The 20,635-nt window shown below is 40.7% G+C and overlaps 2 protein-coding genes across 3 annotated transcripts in view; both read right to left on the bottom strand.

Annotated features, from left to right (window-relative positions):
* LOC126395036 (E3 ubiquitin-protein ligase DTX1-like) overlaps positions 1-8,638 on the bottom strand; it is a 59,706-nt gene extending 51,068 nt beyond the window's left edge. The window contains exons 1-2 of one of the 2 annotated variants that reach the window (XM_050052239.1): positions 8,423-8,638; positions 422-1,058 (exon numbers count right to left, since the gene is read on the bottom strand). In XM_050052239.1, the coding sequence (XP_049908196.1) occupies positions 422-680 (259 nt within the window). In that variant the 5' untranslated portion in view covers positions 681-1,058; positions 8,423-8,638. Of the gene's footprint in view, positions 1-421; positions 1,059-1,532; positions 2,098-8,422 lie in introns of those variants that run through there. The other variant, XM_050052237.1, reaches the window with a different exon arrangement.
* A 2,096-nt stretch (positions 8,639-10,734) lies between these two features.
* On the bottom strand, positions 10,735-20,578 carry slc20a1a (solute carrier family 20 member 1a). Its single transcript, XM_050051558.1, has 11 exons — positions 20,417-20,578; positions 18,816-19,442; positions 18,551-18,691; positions 16,845-16,930; positions 14,702-14,798; positions 12,831-12,950; positions 12,437-12,646; positions 11,846-12,317; positions 11,570-11,755; positions 11,398-11,482; positions 10,735-11,290 (listed from the first exon to the last, which is right to left on the bottom strand). Exons 2-11 carry the CDS (start codon positions 19,159-19,161, stop codon positions 11,135-11,137), a joined length of 1,899 nt encoding a protein of 632 aa, XP_049907515.1. The 5' UTR covers positions 19,162-19,442; positions 20,417-20,578; the 3' UTR covers positions 10,735-11,134.
* Positions 20,579-20,635: the final 57 nt, after the last annotated feature.

The raw sequence follows: 20,635 nt of genomic DNA, 5'->3' as shown, positions 1-20,635 counted from the left end.
TGCCAGCAGCCGCATAAAGGCACTCGTGAATGTATAAATCATTGCTACACTTGTCATCATTGTGTCCTGTATGTTGCATCGTCTCTAAGCTCAACCTGTGGCTCATCTACATAAATCCCAAAGCAGACGGGGCATTCAGGACTCTCATCTATTCCCCTGAAAGTTACATAAGATTTGTGTAGCAACCACATCAAGGCTCGCTCCGTCTTTATCAGTCCCTATGTACTAATATGACATCATCTGTGGTGAGGACAGCCAACACAGTTCTTTTATTTACCTATGTCAGATGACGGAACTGGGTAAACACCCTACTGATGTAGTGATGACTGTTGTTTTTATGACGACATCATCTGTTCTTTCCTTGACACCTCCCCATCTGTGACAGCTAAGTAAATAAACAGGAAACCGCCACGTCTCTTACCTGTGTCCTGTCGAAACTGGTGCATGGACTGCAGGTCGATGATGTACGGAGAGAGCTGGGCATCCACCTGCCCCAGGACTACTGTTCCCCGGGCATCCCCCTTCAGTACATTCTCAATATGGTGGCAAACTGCAGCACTGTAAGGCCTCCAGCGCCCATGTTCGTTCAGCCACTCCCAGACCACCACCCTGGCCAGGTTCTGAGGAGGGTACCCCAGCCCATTCACAGGCACCAGCAACCCCGATCCTGGACGAGCCATCCCCTCTGTGGTGTCTGCACTTCAGCTGCTGGCTATGTCCCGGGCTAGAACAGCACTGCAACCCTGTCAGTCAACTGACACACTGGAACATTTTCATCAGCGCCAAACGGAAAAAGCTTCAATCAGCGTTTAGTATGGTCCTCCTCAGTTATCTCATGCTGCTTTCACGCGAGCAGCTCTGCTGGAGTCATCGTCCACAGGTGCTTTGTGACTGCTGGCTTTTTGATTAGCCCAAAAGCAGCCTCAGTCCTCTGGTGTCTTGTCGTGTTTGAAGTGGCAGACGTTGATGATGATGATGATGAGATTTGCAGCTGTGGCAGTCTCAGTCCTCCACAGCCGACCTCAGCAGATCAGCAGCAGGTAGACAGGAGACGCTCTCTGAACAAATGATGAGGAGCAGAAACACACTGATAAACAGAAGCTGTGATTTATCCCATGAGTTATGTCTAAACAGTAAGGCAGTGTTTCAGAGGACATGCACATATCTAACCAGCTCTGTGCTGTAGTCCCATTAATGGACTGCACCTCTTGGCAATTCTGTTTACTTACAGTGCAGTGACAAAAAATTGTGTATGAGCTGGTTCAGCAGCAAAATAATAGTTGTTGTCATCAGATTTGTGTGGAGAGGACAGAGCAGAGTACATAAACAGCCAGATGCTATCATAATCCTAGCAGACACAATATCACTCAGACATTGTCAACACAAAGCTGTTCAGGTGCTGTGAATGCAAAGCACGGGATATTATCTCTGTTGCTTCTATGATTCCTCACTAGTATTAAATCTCATCGCTCATACTGAATGTTTTTCGAGGCAGGCACAAAACGCATGAAATCCATCCTGGCGATACAGACCTGTAGGCTGCAGTTGTGGTGCCACACATCTGTCAGGTAGAGGCTGCATTTCACAGGCTCCGGCCGAAAATCAGATTGCAAAAGAAAAAAAAACGAGGTGCAAATCTCGAAAAGCACCTGCCTCTCACATCTGTGATTTGTACGTTTTCCTTTATCCTTAAAAATAAAATCTTCCTTCCAAGCCACCTCCTGCAGCACCTGTAATCCAGTGTTATTGCAGAAGACCAAGACGTCGTTTTATTCCCCGTGAATCAGCCACACAGACTACACCAGCTTGTTGGTCCGCTGTGTTAAAGTGAATACATGCCCCAGTTGCACGGTTTTCAGTGTGAGAGAGACAGAGCCATTCCGCCGTGCACGCGCATTTCCGCCTGTAACGCCAAACAGCACGCAGTCACATAGTAAACACGCATTTCATGCCGCCCGCAAATTACGCACAAATGTCCAGGCGCACCTGTATGGATAGCCGATGAAAATCACCCAAAGCGTCAATTACAACAAGATTAAATTAAACAACTTCCGGGAAATGGTTTCAAAATAAAATCCCTGCTGAGATGTGATTTCAGAGGACACGGTGAAGCATAGATGACGAAGCGCTGCTTATGTTAGCATAAAAACATAAACACACAATACATTAATAAATAAATAAATAAATAAATAAAAACACACTTTTCCCAAAAATGTATTTAGACATTGTGACCATCATTGGAAGGGGGTGGGGGGTATTTTAGTTTTATATTGGCATAGAAGACAGTTTATCTATAGAGCTTATTGATTAGATACACGTTTAATGATTTTTCTCTTTGGTGTTGATAAGTATGAAAAACATAATAATAAAATACTGGTTTTATTCTATGTAAGTCGATGAACATGTGGTTGATTTCCAGGCCTCCAAGCCTTGTTTGACTCTATTTAATTGAAATGAGAGTGCAGATTTATTTATTTACTTGCTCGTGTATTATTATCATTATTATAATTAGCCTATAATTATAATTATATTTTTATTTTATTATTTATGCAAAATAACAGAACTGTTTAAAGAACTGTGAATAACACAAAACCTATTTATGGTTCAAGGTAAATTTATTGTCATTGTACAACACAGTGTTGCAAAACAAAATGCCATTGTAGTCCCCTTATACTAAAAACAAAAACAAAACATAGACATTAGCGTATGTTTTGAAATTGAAGGAGGTGAATTCTCTGGTCAGATAATATGGCCACCATCTTAACATAAAAAAATTGACATTTGGGAAACAACAACACACTACCACCAGTATGCACAGCAAAGCATCACAATTTTGTTTATGGATGATGGATGAAATTGTTAACTTTTGGCAGAAGCATTAATACAACACTGACTTCACATGGGCATTGTGATGGTGAGGTTTAATCAAGTGTCTGAATCCATGAGAAAGCTATATGTCAAAAACAATTGATCATGTCACTGCAAAACATCTAAAATATGCTTTCTGCATCTGAGCTTTCTAGTTTGTGGTGTTTCTGCGTGACTTTATGAGCTCAGTGCTGTTGGGTCCTGTCAGAAAAGATAAAGCATTTCAAATTAATAGGGCTGGCTTGATTGTAACACAGTGGCCTGCTATTATGTTTTCCAAAGTAACTGTGATAAATGCGGGGCTAAAATTGCCAAAGGTACTTTGAAGACAACTGTTAGTCAGCATCCTGTCCAAAACTTCTATGAAATAGTGGTTAAAGGAATGCTTCATGTACGAAATGGCCATATGCAGTTAGTCATGCTGTTTTACCTTGAGTAAGTGAGGAAAATGTTGTGGTTTTTGCATGCCTCCATGGAAAATGGCAAACATACTGATTTACTGATTGATTGGGAACCAAGTTTAACAACAGCAAACCATATCAAAACATCTGTTGACAAACTCTCACACAGCTCGTGCAGTCTTTCCCAGTAGTGTGCTCACTACTTGTCAGACAATTGTATTTTTGCTAAACACCTTAGTATTGGAGTCTGGCATACATAACTTTTACTTCAATAGTTAGGTTTTAGTGAGTTATATGAGAATTTGTCAACAGATGTATTGATATAGTTTTCTGTTGTTAGACATGTTACATTATTACAGTACAGCTCTTTGAGGCATGCTTTTATGATTGGGCTACAATAAACTTTGACTTGACTAATCTGTACAGCACTTTGGGTTGCCTTTGGGTATGAAATGTGCTATATAAATAAATTTGCCTTGCCTTGCATAAATCAATGTTCGCCATTTTCTGTGGAGGCATGCGAGAAAAACACAGTTCTCTCCATGAATTCAAGGTAACACAGCATGATTAGTTGGTATACAAATGCTTATTTTGTGGGCCACGTTTTGCTATAAAGGAGAATCTAAATGTCAACTCAGAATCTATGGCTATATTGGCATCAGATGGTGCAGGTTGGATGGAGCAGTGGTGTATCTCTTCTTAAATCAATAGGCCTATCACACTTAGCCAAGGTGGGGTCTTATTTTGATTTTGATTTGTGTTTAGTTTCTATAGGGATGACTGGACAGTTAAATCATTGTTGTCTTGAAATTACCCATGATCATTGTTATGTCCCTAGATCGATCTCTTTTTTGCACATGGATAGTTTTTCCTAAATTCAACCACTTGCAGATGCTTTTAAACTATGCAGAGAGGTCGAATGTTTGAACTACAGTTTCACAGGTGATTTCATGGGTGACTAATATTGATACTGTTGCTTGAGATGACATATTCTGTAGAAAATGTAATGTCTACCTGATATCAAGGTCTACCTGTTCAGGGCTTACTGCATACTGTATGTAAGACAGTTGAGCGGGTTCATATAAAATCCTGCTCGATGGGACAACAGTACCATCTGCTGCCAAAATAATGTACATGCAATAGGGAGAAAACAATGAGGATTTTTTTGCAATCCTCAGCAGACAGGAGGACCCCTGGGATAATGCCTCCCTGGCCTGTAGGCTGGATATAGAGTTGGTCTTTATCATTTTCATTGTCCTTTCATAATGCAGTAAATGTAGCATTTAACCTACATGTTTTTATGCATCCATGCACAACATGTGTGGCTCTTCACGTTTTAAAATGACACAGCACACATGCTGATTTATGCGCATGTACATGCATAAATTGCACTAATTGTATTTAAATCCTTCATGAACAAAGTGTCATCCAACATTTCTCTGTCTTGTACTGAATATGTAAATAAAACTTATTGCCCCTTGCTATTGATCTTCACAGCTCTAAAATCAGCTTGTAGAAGACAGATCATTCATATATGAAATGTATGTTTTGTAGACTTGTAATTAAGTAAGGGTAAACCTGTCAACGTGATCCTATATGTCCCATCCCACATTTACTGACCAGAGGATTTTAAGGGGAAGGTCAAATGCTTTAATGTTGATGTTAGTGCAGTCTGACTGTTTTGACATATGGAGGAATAAAGAACCAAACTTATCAGAGCTACAGAAAACGAAGGTCTTAAAAAAAAAATTAGAAATACTCTCCTTCGTTCAAGGTCAGGGTTTACTATTATTATGGCTCAGTGAAACAGGCTAACTTGTCAGCTTCATATCTCATGCTACTCTGCACATGAAAGGTGAAAAGTCAAAGGCACCCCCCTCAGAGCATATAGGTTGCTTACCTCTGAGCAATAAAGAAAATTACTAATGAAGTGGTGAATATGGGAGAGACCAGTTTGTGGAAGTCTCCTAAACCTCAGACCCCACCAACAGCATCAATTATCTGGAAAAGAGCACCATCATGTGGCCTTTTGGTGTTACTAAACCTTCACAGGAAACTCATTTCTCAGTAAACAAAAGCTAGTGTTCAGCTTTTAGGAAGCTGCTATGGAATCTAGATTTCCAGAGCTTCTGGTTCTTGATGTACTATTATAGTATTATTATATATATTATTAGCACTAGGCTACCCGGCAGTAAATACACTTACCAGCAACTTTATTAGGTACACCTTGCTAGTACCAGGGAGTTTTTCCTTATCCACTGCGAGGGTCCTAAGGACAGAGGGATGTCATATGCTGTAAAGCCCTGTGAGACAAATTGAGATTTGTGATATTGGGCTTTATAAATAAAATTGATTGATTGAATTGATTGAGTACCACGTTGGCTCCTCTTTTGCCTTCAGAACTGCCTTAATTCTTCGTGGCATAGATTCAACAAAGTGCTGGAAACATTCCTCAGAGATTTTGGTCCATGTTTACATGATGGCATCTTGCAGTTGCTGCAGATTTGTGGACTGCACATCCATGATGCAAATCTCCCATTCCACCACATCCCAAAAGTGCTCTATTAGATTGAGATCTGGTGACTGTGGAGGCCATTGGAGTACAGTGAACTCATTGTCATGTTCAAGAAACCAGTTTGAGATAATTTAAGCTTTGTGACATGGCGCGTTATCCTGCTGGAAGTAGCCACCAGAAGATGGGTACACTGTGGTCATAAAGGGATGGACACAGTCGGCAACAATACTCAGGTAGGCTGAGGTGTTTAAACCATGCTCAGTTGGTACTAAGGGGCCCAAAGTGTGCCAAGAAAATATCCCCCACACCATTACACCACCACCACCACCACCAGTCTGAACTGTTGATACAAGTCAGGATGGATCCATGCTTTCATGTTGACTATACCAAATTCTGACTCTACCATCTGAATGTCGCTGCACAAATCAAGACTCATGAGACCAGGCAACGTTTTTCTAATCTTCTTTTGTCCAATTTTGGTGAGCCCGTGCGAATTGTAGCCTCAGTTTTCTGTTCTTAGCTGACAGGAGTGGGACCTGGTGTGGTCTTCTGCTGCTGTAGTCCATCTGCTTCAAGGTTCGACTTGTTGTTTTTTCAGAGATGGTCTTCTGCATATGGTCCCTAACTACTCCTATAGTCACAGGTGTGTTGGACAGACATTCAGTTCATTGCTCTCTCAACTGCATCAGCATTTTTGATCATTTTGAGTTGACTAAAACTGAAATATCTGCCTAAATTAGCTTTCCAACAAAAACTGGGTGAAATCAAGGCTTTGATATTTAGCTATTGAAGATAACAGCCTCGGAAAATGGTAGATATCAAATATTAAACTAACTTCACCCCTGGGTCTGGTGACGTTTGTGCAGTGTTGACATGCTAATATTTATGCTGCCCTCATTTTTAGTTTTAATTTTCCCAATTTCTCAGTTTTCTCTTCTTCCTCTTCTTATTTTTTGTTGCATTTTTTTTGTTCTTCTTCCCTTTCCTCTTTGTTGGTTTTTATCACTTTTCTTTGTCTTTCTTATTCTTGTTCTTCTTTTTCTTCTTTCTTGTTTTCCTTTATCTTCTTCTTCCTTAGCTTTGTTGTCCATGTTCTTATTTTTGTTTCTCCTCTTCCTAGTTGTGTTCTTTTTCTTTCTCCTCCAATTTTAATCAGTGTTCTTCTCTCCTGGTGTTGTTGTTCGTTGATGTTGTTTTTATCTCTGTTCTTCTTTGTTTTGTCTTGTTGTTTTTGTCCTCCTTCTTTCTTTTTGTTCTTTTTCTCTGTTGTTACTCTTCTTTCTCTTTATTGTTATCGTTCTTCATCCTTCTTTTCTTCTTCCTTTACTTTTTTGTCTGTCTTCTACTCTTTGGTTAGTGTTGTTCTTTCTTTTCTTCATCTTTGTTGTGGCTCTTCTTCCTCTTTCTTCCTCTTCTTTGTTATTGTTCTTCCTATTCTATTTTGTGCTAACTATTGCTCTTTGTTGGGTTTTATCTGTCTTCCTTCTGAACTTACACTCAAGTAACATTTTGAATCCAGGACTTTTTCTTATTATCAAGTGTTTTTAGACTGTGGTATTTCTACTTTTCCTTAAGTAAAAATCTCAGTACTTTTTCCACCACTGGTAATAACATAATTTTAATTTTGGGAGACTCATTTTTATAGTGAAAAGAATATTGATCAACATGTGCACATAAGAATGAAAAAAATGGAAAAATTCTTTGGCGATTAGACCCCATTGAGATGGTATGATTTAAAGAGGGTAATTAATCCATAGACAAATAGGGAATAGGGAGTGCCCCCAAAACAGAAACACACATAAAGCAAAACAAGAAAGACTATGAAATGGATATATGCCCATTAAGTATATGACTGAAATAAGCCCTGAATACGATAGTTTAACCCTGATGAGAAACGTGTGGTAGGAATAAGTCTGGAATGACAGCTAGGGAACCATTATCTAGTAGATGATGATAGATGCAAAATAAGCATTGAGAAGGCAGTATGGAAACATGTTGAGCTCTAACCAAATATTATTAAAGCGAGAGATAAAATAAGCTGTGACAAAAGAAATAATGGGGATATACCAGAAAGGAAAGCTGAAAAAGTGCACCACAAGTGCATATATGTTGAGCAAGATAAAAGGTCATAAGACCAAACAGAAATCAAGGTCAGAAGACCAGCTTGGATAAAATGTTTAAAAAAAGACCAAGGTCCAATGTCCACATAAATTAAGTCAGCAACAGAAATTAATGGTCTGATGACCAAACTGAAAATACTGTGGCTGGTGTGAGGTCCTAGTGACCTGGGAGTCTAAATGTAGAACATAATAAAAGGTCAACAAGGAACAAACAGAAATAAAAAGTCATTAGACTGAACAAACTAAGGTCACTACACCACCTTAAATAAAACCATGTAAGTAAAATAAGGTCCAGCGACCAAACAGAAATTACTGTCAGTACTGACGAACAGAAATTATGGTCCAACGACCAATCAAAAATGCCTAAAATGACAGCTGACAGCAGTAGAGGTGAGAGCAGATTTAAAATTTTATAGTGGCATCCTGATTGGCTGATAGAGATCGTGGCAAAGTTTAATTGGATAACTGGAAGAGTGAAAAAGTAAACAGCATAATTTCCACCACTCATGGTGACTCACCTTTCTTCTTCTTCTGTGTTGTCTTCATTCTTTCTTCTTTTCGATGTTCCTCTTGACTTTTCTTTGCTTCTCTTACACTTCCTTTTCGTTGTTTGTTCTCTTATTGTTTTAATCCGTCTTTCTCTTTTTTCTTTTTGTAGTTGTTCTTCTGTCATGTTTTTCTCTTCATTTTTTGTTGTCGTCTTTTCTCTTCTTACTCCCTCTTCTGCTTCTGGTGTTCTTGTTGTTGTTCCTCCTTCTTCTTCTCCTTTGTTCTTCTTGCTCTTCTATGTTGTTGTTGTTCCTCTTCTTCTTTGTTGTGGTCCTTCTCTTCTTCTGTTGTTTTCTGTCCTTCCCCTTTTTTGTTGGTCTTCCTGTTTGTTTTTGTTCCTCTTCTTCTTCTTCCTCTTTTTTGGGGGGTAATAACCTCCTATTTAACTTACCTGAATAAAAAGCTTATGATAGGACTGAAAGGCCAAAATGCATGCATGAGGCTTCATTTGAAATGTCAGTTCAGACATTGCTCAAAGAGGTTTTCTTTTGTTTTGTTCCTCATCTATTCTAAATCATCATATTTGGTTGCTAGGACATGGTTCATGGCAGACTATACAGACCCCTTCTCTACCTTATACATCTTGTCAACCACCCTGTTTACATTTTAGACCTTATGTCTACCCTTATGGGAGCTGTGGGGTTTTTAGTTTGAAGTGTTGCTGGTGTCCCTGAACCTCTTCATAACATTTCCAGGTGCCATTCTATTTTACTCACTCCTGTGGCACTGAAGTGACTATAAAAACTTTCACTATCATACAAAATACTGTTTTTAATTGATCTTAAATGGGTGATCAAAGTCCCTCCCACAAACAGCAGGGGCTTTAAACTGTGATGCATTAATTTAAGTGGGCTACTGTGAAACCTAACCACCCATGAGAAGCATTGTTCGACCACTGGCCTTCCAAACTGGGACCACATGCTGTATTAAAAAACAAAACCTTGGGGACTTGCTTTTAGTTTGTAGCCAGTAAGGTAAATTTAAATAAAACAAGCATACCCAACAACACAGTGTAGAAAGACACACAAACACAAACGAACACAAATCTAACAGGTGTGCAATGTCCAGCGATCACCATGATCGATTCTGCGCCGGCCTGGCTCATCTCGAATGAGTCTAGTGCTTCTCAAAGTCAAGGAAGGATCCTTAAACCCAAATTTCAAGGAGGCTTTAATTGATAGGACAGACAAGTGTGAAAGGGGGAGAGAGAGAGGGAGTGACATGCAGCAAAGGGCCACAGGCTGGATTCGAACCCGGGCCGCTGCGGCAACAGCCTTGTACATGGGGCGTCTGCTCTACCACCAAGCCACCAACACCCCTCTTTCAGAGAATTTTCAAGGACACATTTGTATCCTCAGCGGGCACTAAGCACCCACAATACTTTGCGCATGATTTTTCCGGAATTGAAGGCAGGGCCTCTTCAATAACATATACCTCGGCATGCATCAGCCTGTACCAATGTGTGTTTACTGACCTGACTTGAAAGCAACAGTCCTTGGGCAAACCCAGGACACTCTGCTCCAAAACCATAGCTGTCAGTCAGATGTATTAAAGTTGCACAAGCAGTGATGAATTCAATGCTTGTGAGTAATTAATATTTTTTGAGGAACAATCTGTAGCTAAAATCTTTTTCCTACTTGTTTTTCTTCCTTTCATTTGTTCGTCTGTCTGTTTGTCCGTCAGTCCACCCGAGCTCCTCAATGCTGGTCAGGGGTATCTGGTACATTCTGTCAGACCTCAGCAGGGAGAAAAATACCATTATCTGGGTGATATGGATTCATGGATGGCTCTGCTAGTTTGACTAGTATAATACCATTGATTCATGATTCATTGACTAGTATACCATAGCATTTATAGTCTGGCCAAGTTACAACGGTTGCTACTACAGGCTTTAAATAAAAGTAAATGGTCAGGAGAGTAATTTGAATGCACCCTGAAATAATTTCTTTTGAGCAAAGTTTTTATATGATGAATTACAGCATAAATTACAATGGTTATGAAATGAACTTGCACAGAATCTTAAAAAAGAAACCTGCTGCAGATGGTAAATACACTGTGGAGAACAGTGTTAAAACTCAACATTAGCTGTGGTGGCTGCTGCAGCAAAAGCAACACCTAGTGGACTTTTCAGTGTACTACATAAGCAGGGGCCGCTGCATTTTTTTGCAGTAGGTATATGCTGGAAAAAATGATAATGTAGGAAAAGATTTCAGTTTTCGTCCATGTATTGTTTGTTTGTGTTTACTGACCCATCTCTTCCCCAAACACACATTAAATAAGATTCAGTGGAAAATGTTTAATAGTGAGTAAAATACATTGAAATTCCTGCAAATCAAGCAACTCCTTGTTTTATTACATCCAAATATGCAAACAGAGAATATAACTGTTATTTGTATGGTGTCAGTCACAAGTGAATTATTTGATTTATAATACATATTGCTTTTATACAAATATACAAAGGGATCACAGGATGTTTGAACAGTGTTATTAGATCCTACATCATTCATGGACATATTCCTGTGAGGTAATATAATTGGCTTGACCTTGACATGACATTGCATCATATAAAAATCATTAATAGGACCAAACAACGTGTTTAGTTGGTCAGTCAGTCAGTCAAACAAAATCTGTAAGTAACAGTCCGTCAGTTGAAGTAACAGTGTGGCAGGGCAGTGTGAGGCTCACAGAACAACATATATGAAGAGAGCCATGATGGCAGCACTGATCAGCCCAGAGATAGGAACTGTGACAAACCAGGCGATGAAGATGTTCCTGAACAGACGCCAGTCAACTGATTTCCTTGAGCGCAGCCATCCAACAGCCACCACAGACCCCACCTGTGTGGATGTAAAACACTTTTATAACACATGCTCAAACTGAACCTACATTTGATTATCATATTCATCTATTTAGGTTGAAGTTTCACACTTTTGAGTTCTGTTACCTTGCAGTGGGTTGTGCTGACAGGAAGACCAACATTGGATGCCACAACAACTGTGAGTGCTGATGCTAGCTCAATGCTGAATCCACTAAAGTGGAATAAAATATGTTAGTACACTTTGACTATCAGATACATCCTAATTTTACTTGTTAAAGAATATAAAGGTGTGGCATACCTGGATGGTGTAATGGGTGTAAGGTCTTTGCCCATGGTCTGCATCACTCTTCGTCCCCATACCCAGAGTCCAGCGCAGATACCCACTCCTCCGTAAAGAAGCAACCAAATGGGTGTTGGTGTGTTGGACATCACAGAGCCGCTTTCATACAGAAGCCAGAGAGCCACCAGTGGACCAATCGCATTGCTATTAAAAAATAAAAAATACAGTTTATGTAACTACTCTGGATAATCAACACATACATAAATTCCTCAAGAGAAAACCACCCTTGCCTACCTGACATCATTCCCTCCGTGAGCAAAGGAGCCAAAGCATGCTGTGAGTATCTGCAGGAACTGGAAAAGCAAAGCGACAGCTGGTTGGTCGACTTCAAGCTCATCCTCTTCCAGACCAAGGTCCATGCCAGCTTCCTGAGTCAGACTCTCTTCTTGGACTACACTCCCATTGGTCAGCACTGAGCTGTAGCTGCTGTGACTGTCCACCCTCGATCTTCTCTGCAGCCCATCATCCAGGTCTTTGTATTTAGGATCTCCTTGAATGCCATAAATAGCCATGGTGTAGGAGGTGTAGCTGTTGTTCCTCCTGATGGGCCGCTCCTCTGTATCACTGTCACCTATGCAGTCACCGACCTTAGCCTTGTGAAGCTTGTGTAGCAGGTCTTTGTAAAGACCAGAATCTTTGTGGATCGTGTGGGACCGTCCACTGTGAGGATCGGTGATCATCATGGGGCCAATATTGCCATTCAGAACTATGAGAATAAATAAACTTTGTCAGCGTTCCTTACAGTTATATCACTGCTGTGGAGATTAATATAGTCGGATAAAGTGTAAATAATATAATTTATTTTAAACCGTTCAAACGACTCACCATTGCTGATGTCCAGGTCTTTGTTTTCCATGTCATTGTTGTCCAAGTCAGCTTCCTCTGAGCCTCCGAGTTTGAATGCCACCATTTGAGTGTCTGCTGGAGGAGTCTGGGGTTGAGGGTCATGACGTATTGAGGGCTGCTCTGCTGGAGCAGGTTTGCTGGAGTTCTTCTCCATGAGTGGAGTTTCACAGGGAGCATCAGTTGTTTCTCCTGAGGTACAGTATGGTGTTCAGCTGAGATCAAGTATGTCACATTTTACTTATACAATCTTAACAAAACATCCCACCCAGCATAGAAAATGATATAAAAACCCTCTATTTTACTCATAAGCATAAAATGTGTTTTCATTCAAAATGCACTTGTGAGTGAGTCCGAAAGTGGAAGATTTACTCACGCTTGATTTTCTTCTTGAGGTATGGACAGAAAACGAACCAAACGATCAAAGCTGTGATGAAAGCACAGCCCAGCACAATGCACAGGGTACCCCACCATGGCACTCTGTCAAAACCCAGCACTGTGCACATGAGACAGGGACATGAGAGAAAGGTCTGTCTCAGATAAGCACAAACAGAAACTTAACTGCTTCTTCCATTTATTCACAAATGATGCTGCTCCCTTCCAAACAGTGAGATAAGAAACTGTTAGTACTCAAACATTCCTAGCCTAATTACTAGAGACACTTTGTCACATCTTATGGGTCTCTGACATATTGACCCTTTTCCAAAGTAATCATTACTCTTTCTGTTTCATGAGCTATGGTCAAAATGTTTCAGTGACCTGCTCCAATGTTACAGACACAGTAGCATAAGGTAGTTACAACGGGCCCCAGTGCACGCCGTTATGGAGGACCCTAGTGCATGCTAGTTACTTGTTATGCGCCTAAACTAGCTAACGTATAATCTTATTATCTTGTCACATGATCACATTGCATATATGTATATGACAAAAATATCTAAGAAAATAAGGAAGTATTCATTTAATTGAATAGTTTTTATAGTTTATCTAGACTTTGTCTAGAGTTAGCATATATTTTATAACATATTTTGTTATATTGCTACAGACTATTCTACTGTTGAGATGGGTTTGCCTTTCAAAGGCATATATAGTAATGGCACCATTTTTAATTTAATGTTAGTTTTTCTTTGAACGCGGGCCTATTTTTAAGGTGGCCATGTGACTCACTCACAAGGGCCCCGTTTTCCTGCCAAACAATGTGTTGGAGGACCCATTCTCTCTTGGCCCCCTCACCCGATGTGCCCCAGTGTAACTGCCCCACCTGCACTGACTAAATTTATGCCCATGTACAGACACCAGTATCAGCAGGAGTGCACATTCCTCCGATCAGATAGTGATCAGAAGAACAGTCTGGCAGCCCAGTGATTATACACTCAGTATTCTCTGGTATTTCACGTCTTTTAAAGCTAACACAGTTGTTGCTGTAACTGCTAGAATTAGTTATCTCAATGCAGGTTAGTATGACAATATTGAATTTTCCCTCACAGACACAACTTACCTGTTTGCTCATGTAGACAACAGCAGGTTAACAACAATAAAAAGCCACATAGTAAAAGCAGTGGCTTTCATTATCAACATGGATGTGCAGCCAAACAGTGTTGACTTGACACAAAGTAATGTTTTTTCTGTATCTCTGTGTCAGAAAATAAAGTGTTGGCTGGAACATGTGTGCAGTATCAGTGTGAGAAGTGCACTCTGCTGTATTAGGCCGCAATTTTGCATAGCAGGAGTTATGGTGTGTTATATCTCTTGACCCACACACACCGGCCTGCAGCCTTCAGTGAAGGGCCCAGGCCAGTTGACTTCTCGATAAGTTCAATCCTGCAAATGAAACAAAAAGGAGTGGAAATTGTCCATTTAATAGTTGAATCTTTCTCAAATCCCCATTCAGCTGGTTTAACTTTATTTTTGTCGTGTGTGGTGGCTTTAATTTTGTGCAATTAATGTCTGATCATTTTATCACTGGTTTTATCTTGAAAGGAACAGTTCATCAGACAGATATGCCAGGGTTGATACATTTTTGGCTGACGAAATAAAGTCCAAAATTACCAAAACAAAAGCAGTCTAAAACTCTTTAAATCAAATGTTTCTTAATTTTTTTGCCACCTACTTTGTCCTAAGATGATTGTCATCAACTCTCTTCTGTGTCTCCAGTGACATTTAGTCAGACCTCATCTTGCGCCAGGGCTTTCAAGAGCTGCTGTGTGAATCAAAAGAAGCATAGGTGTGGTGTGTGGAGATGGTACTTACGCGGTGCTCCTGTAAACATGATGGAGAAGAGGTTGATGCCCATGGTTGTGGCGTAGAAGATAGGAAGAGCTCTGAGGCCGTTGGGTACAGGGTCAGCCTGTGGAAATCAGAGTGAATGCAGAGGGTTGTTAGCAATTCCAACAAAGAGATATTTCCCCTTGAAACTTCTCAGATGGTTTCATTTAAGCCCAAAGAGGTCAAGTTATCTAATATTTTAAATTTAAGAAAAGGATGTAGCAGAACTTTATTGTTTCTTCTTTCCTACACCATTAATCATCTTAAGACCCCATGGATTTATTTTGTTGCCCTTTGGATGGGGCTCAAACCTTAGGTTGGTAACCATTGGACTAAACTACCTAAAACTTTTGCTGCTTCAATGCTGATGCATCAGTATTAAAAATCTAATGATGTCATGTTTAATAATATGTCAGTCACAATTTTCTGCAGAATTAGCACTTTTACTTTTTAATACTATTTCTATATTATTTTGACAATAGTAACAATGCACTTTTAAGTAAGAATCATTTTGAATTCTTAGCATTAGCATTTCCTCTCCCCACTGATAACTTCCATTTTACAATTACACTTATCAATCATCTACAATGGCTAGTGCTTCTCTCACATGGATGGTCATCTAATTGCTAAGCTGGTCACCAGGGCCAAGGCCTCCACATGTTCTCTGAACCCCATGCCCACAGCCTTGCTCAAGACACGTTTACTGACCATCTGCCCCATCATGATGGACATTATCAACTCCTCCCTGGAGTCTGGCACGGTACCCTCCAGCATCAAAACTGCCTCAGTCACCCCTTTCTAAAAGGCCAGGTCTACTCTGGACCCAGATGACCTCAATAACTACTGCCTGAATTCCAACCTTTCTTTCCTCAGTAGATCCCCCATCTGCACATGTTCAGGCATGAACTCTATGAACCCCTTCAATCTGCCTTCAGAACTCACCACAGCACGCACACCGCCCTCATCAAAATCACCAATTACCTCCTCATCACTGCTGATTCTGGCCATCCTCCTAGACCTCTTAGCAGCCTACGAGACAGTCTCCCACACCATCCTCCTCAACTGCCTATCTGACTAAATCAGCATCACCGGCACTGCTCTCTCCTGGTTCCATTCATATCTCTCCAACAGAAAACAGTCAACGAAGGCATGCCTCAAGGCTCTGTGCTTGGACCCCTCCTCTTCGCCATCTAAATGCTCATCCTTGGTCTGATCACCTGCCACCACGGTCTATGCTTTCACTGCTATGTTGATGACACACAACTGTATCTCAGCACCAAATCATCCACTGAACTCCCCCCACAATCTCTTGTCAACTGAATGCATATAATAAAAATATGGATGTCATCAAACCTAGTCAAACTTAACAGCAACAAAACAGAGCTTGTGGTTGTGGCCCCCAAGGCACTGCTCCACAAGGGTGGAGAGCTCCTCCTCACTGTGGATAGCTGTTGCATCCACCCTTCCTCAGAAGTCTGAAACCTGGCTGTCATTTTGGAGTCCATCCTCTCTTTCTATTCTCACATCTAAACCATCAGTAAATCTGATTTTCCACCTGAAAAATATTTCCAGACTCCAGTCATCACTCTCTGACTCCATGGCAGAGACCCTTAATCATGCCTTTATCAACTCCCATCTGGACTTCTGCAAAGGAGCCCCAGGGTGCCCAACAAAGCCCTGGACAGGCAGGACGGACACCTAAAAATCCCTCCATGGTCTTGCCCCCCAGTACCTGTCTGACTTCCTCCACTCCTATAACCCATCCCAGAACCTATGGTCCTAAGACAAGGGTCTGCTCTCCACTCCCCAAACTAGCCTGTGAACTTTCGGTATGAACATTCACAAAAAACTGCTGAAAACCCATTTGTTCACCCAGGCTTATGGCCAGTGCACTCATCTTCAACCATCATTGCTATTCTGTTTCTGTTTTGTTTATTTTCACTTTCACTCTGCCTATTTATCTATTTATTTATATTTTCTTACTCTGTAAAGCGGCCTTGAGTACCTTGAAAGGTGCTATATAAATCCAAGTTATTATTATTATTATTATCATTAGCAGTAGTAGTAGTAGTAGTAGTAGTAGTAGTAGTAGTGGTAGTAGTATTGTAGTAGTAGTTTTAAGGCTTACCTTGTTCAGAATGAATTTGCGAACAAAATAGAAGAGAATTCCTGACATGATGCCAGACAGCACAGGTGACAGGAACCAGGATGCCACTTTGGATAGCAAAAGATATGTGAAAGAACATTGATTAATGAGCTTTGAGCTACACTTGTATTTTAGATTTAAAGCTACAGTTGGTAACTTTTATAGAAATAACATTTTGTCATACTGGCTGACATTGTCACTATATCCTGACAGCAGTACAGACGACATCTGAAGCTATAAAAAGGGGGTTTGACATCATGATTGTCAGCTGTGTGTGCCAAATGCTGTGCTTTCAATCAACGGCGCTGCTTGTGATTAGTCAGGCGGATGTATGAGTGGAAACTCAGTACAGTGGAGATCGCTACTGCGCAGACTCTGCCTCCAGTGCAAGATGGCAGCGGCCGTATCAGGGATATTTTAACTTTAATTTTGTACAGTGGGAGGAAGCACAAACACGTCGTCCATCATTCTATAGTCTATGGTCTGAATGAAAACAACCAATCAGAGCCGAGGAGTCTCTAACACAGCTGTCAATCATGTCCTGAACTGCAGTCAAACTGTCAAACAAGGCAGCACTGATCAAATATGAATCAAGATCATGTTACTGCATTAGCTATTTTTTAACCACAAGTGTCTCCAGAAACATATTTTAGTGTACTGTTTAGCTGTAAAATGAGAGCGTTTGCTCTGACCGGTGGGTGTTGCTTGGTTTTTGGCTTGACTGTTATCAACATGGCAGCCGGGTCACAAACGTTTTTCATTTTACAGCTAAACAGTACACTAAAATATATTTCCTAAGACATTTGAGATGAAAAAAAGTGCTACAGTAACATAATCTTGATTCATATTTGATCAGCTCTGCCTGGTCTGACTGTCAATGCAGGTCAGCGGCTGTAAATGACATGATTGACATTCCTGTGACTCCTTGGCTCTAATTGGTTGTTATCGTTCAGGCATGATTGCACATGCCATTAAGGCCCAGACACACCAAACCGACACCAGAGAACTAGCGGCGACGAAACCCCCCCCAGCTGCGTCGCCTCACATCGCCATGTCTCAGCCAAAAAGACGCACATGAACATGCTGCAAAGACTTCAGCAAAAGGGCAACCATTATGTACATTCTACATCTGGGTAAGAGAAAATAACCTTCCACACCAGCAGACAGTGGTCGTCTGTCATCATCCTTCAAAAAGGGAAACCAGAAGACTGACAGGATGGATTCAAGATGCTAGTTAGCCAGTTTGCACATCAACAACACAATCAAATGCTGAAAGAACAAAATATAGTTACGATATCTGTGCCAGTTAACAATAACACAAACCATCATGAACCGTTTCTTCTAGAGAGCTCAATGGCTACAGTAATACAATCTTACCTTACCTGATTACCTGAATCAATGGAAAAAAAGCCGTCTAATGTCAATAAAGGCCAATGGTGCGGGACATACTGCAGCGACGAGGGACACTGACTGACGGCCCAACATTAGCTGACAGTCGACTGTCAGCTCAATGTATCAGGGCCTTTACAGCGCTTGGAGGAGGAGGAACATGATTTTTTTTTCCACAAATTATCTGTCTCAAGTACTACTGTCAGGATGTAATGAAAGTTGATCAAATATAGTAAAAAATATATTTTTTCTAAAAGTTACCAACTACATCTTCAAGAGATACTACAACATATATTCACCAATGCGCAGTAGCTCCATCCATTTGACCCCTTGGTGACCTCTGGCTACCATGGAAAAGCCAATTGTGGCTCCAACAATACAGTGGGTTCCAGAAATGGGGAGCTTCAGGAATGATGCAGCCAGCTGCCACACAGCAGAGCCTGTAGGACAAAAACATCAGCAAGGCCTGTTCTTACAATCTGAAAATTTACTGGTCAAATATCTTGTTTAGATTTATGTGACATTATGTGTTTATGTCACATAGGTATGTATGTGAGTGCTTACCACACATTGCACTTATCGATCCTGCCATCAGGATGTGTTCAGAGCCATTGTACATCTGGACATCAATAATCCCCTTTCGGATGGTTTCGCTGACTTTGGCCCCCAGCAGCACTGAGCCCACTGTCTCAAAGATAGTGGCCAGGATGCAGGCCTGACGCAAGGTGACCACGCCAGAGCCCACTGCAGTACCGAAGGAGTTGGCTACATCGTTTGCCCCCACAGAGAAAGCCAGGATGAAAGCAATGATGAAGCCTACCACCAACAGCCACAAGTAGCCTGACATGGTAGACTGAGCCAGAGCCACGGTGGTGGCCACAGCAAGGGTTGCTAGTGTAGTTGTATCCATCACTACTTGCAATTCAATTTAATTTAAACAATCAGAGTGTAAAAAAAAAAGCCAATTTATTGTGGTGTATCAGTGACTTATTTGGTAATCTGTGTTTATTAATAAATTTCTACCACAAAATGGATTTAAAAACCTCTTAGTTCTGTTCTAAAAGCACTAATGGGAAGAAAATGTATTGCTAGCTCGGTATGTGGGGTTTATAAGTAGGCTTCATCATAAAATGACAGGCTTTAGAGACGGGAGGGACACCCATTGTGACAGTGAGCCTCTGATGATACACACTGCAAAAAAACATAAATACACAAGTCAGAGGTTAGTACACATTATTAACTGGTTCAAAACCAAAGTTAAGTTACACATTAACAAACCCCAAACTAGCTGACGAGACCAAACGGCATGCATCATTTTGTTCTGCGTGCATGATTTAGTATGCTGTGGCAGAAGGAAGTGGTTGTGATAAAGTGTTTTATATCAGAAGTAAGTCATTACTGGGGTGAGCCACATTAAAATTTGGCATCAAATTGCTAGAGCATAACATTACTGTAGAGTTATCTGCCTGAACAGGAAGCTGTGGTGAGATGAGTGAATCATAACATGACATAACAATATTATTTTCATGGCAAAAGCAGGAAGAAGACAGAATGCCCTCATAAATTATGCAATGTACAGGTTTTATGAGCATAAATCCCTGTCAAATAAAGAATGCTGTCATATTTTAAGGCTTGATTGTGTAAATTTGTTACAGAGTGTTTTTATTATGGTCTTAATTTCCATATAGGAACGCATGTTAGGCGTAGGCTGTATATCAGTGACGTAACAGCACTAACTTTATTGCACTTTTACATGTATTTAATCTTAAGAGTGCTTTAATGGGACTTTCTAAGATTTGGACCAGCAATAGCTAATATTTGAATTAAAAGAAATCCATATATGTAATGAAACCCACCACTGTAATTATTTGGCTTTACCACTTATCTAAATGTGTCACTGTGGCAACATTCAACAGGTTCACAGTGTGCGTCACTTTATAGTACCCTCTGAAATTCCACTGCGGAGTAAAACCACACATAAATCCACTTAAAACTTTAAACAGCTGAGAATAATTGGCCTTTTCACTCATTGTTAACTAACTCACCATCAGTACAGAAAATAGAGGTATGTTAATCTCCTTAGCTGCTCTTGCATAATTCAAACGGAGCGACAACACAGAGAGGAGAAATGAGAAAGAGGCAGGAAAATAGTTCAAAATACTTACATGTGAGACCACAGTGAGAGTTTTCCGCTGCGTGTTTGGCTCCTGCACACGTTGTGTGACCTGCTGTGAGGTGAGAAGCGGGCTTGAAGAGCTTAATGCAAACAGAGAGGTTGTTACAGTATGCGCGTCTGTGAGAGGAGGGGGGTCTGTACTGTTTGGAGGCTCCTGTTGGAGGTTGGTTTATATATTGAGCTGAGTGAGTACACGCCTTTCCAGCCC

Source organism: Epinephelus moara, chromosome 8 (assembly GCF_006386435.1).
Source record: "Epinephelus moara isolate mb chromosome 8, YSFRI_EMoa_1.0, whole genome shotgun sequence".
NCBI classification, from domain to species: Eukaryota; Metazoa; Chordata; class Actinopteri; order Perciformes; family Serranidae; genus Epinephelus; species Epinephelus moara.
Note: the sequence above shows the minus strand (reverse complement) of the source record. Positions and strands in the feature narration are given on the sequence as shown.

Bases quoted from the DNA above. Each gene is read 5' to 3' on its own strand.
- slc20a1a (XM_050051558.1), bottom strand. From the start codon at position 19,161: ATGGATACAACTACACTAGCAACCCTTGCTGTGGCCACCACCGTGGCT. The intron at 18,692-18,815 runs GTAAGCACTCAC...TTTGTCCTACAG, and splicing joins ATCGATAAGTGCAATGTGTG to GCTCTGCTGTGTGGCAGCTG. The intron at 12,951-14,701 runs GTAAGTACCATC...TCATGTGCACAG, and splicing joins CATGTTTACAGGAGCACCGC to TGCTGGGTTTTGACAGAGTG.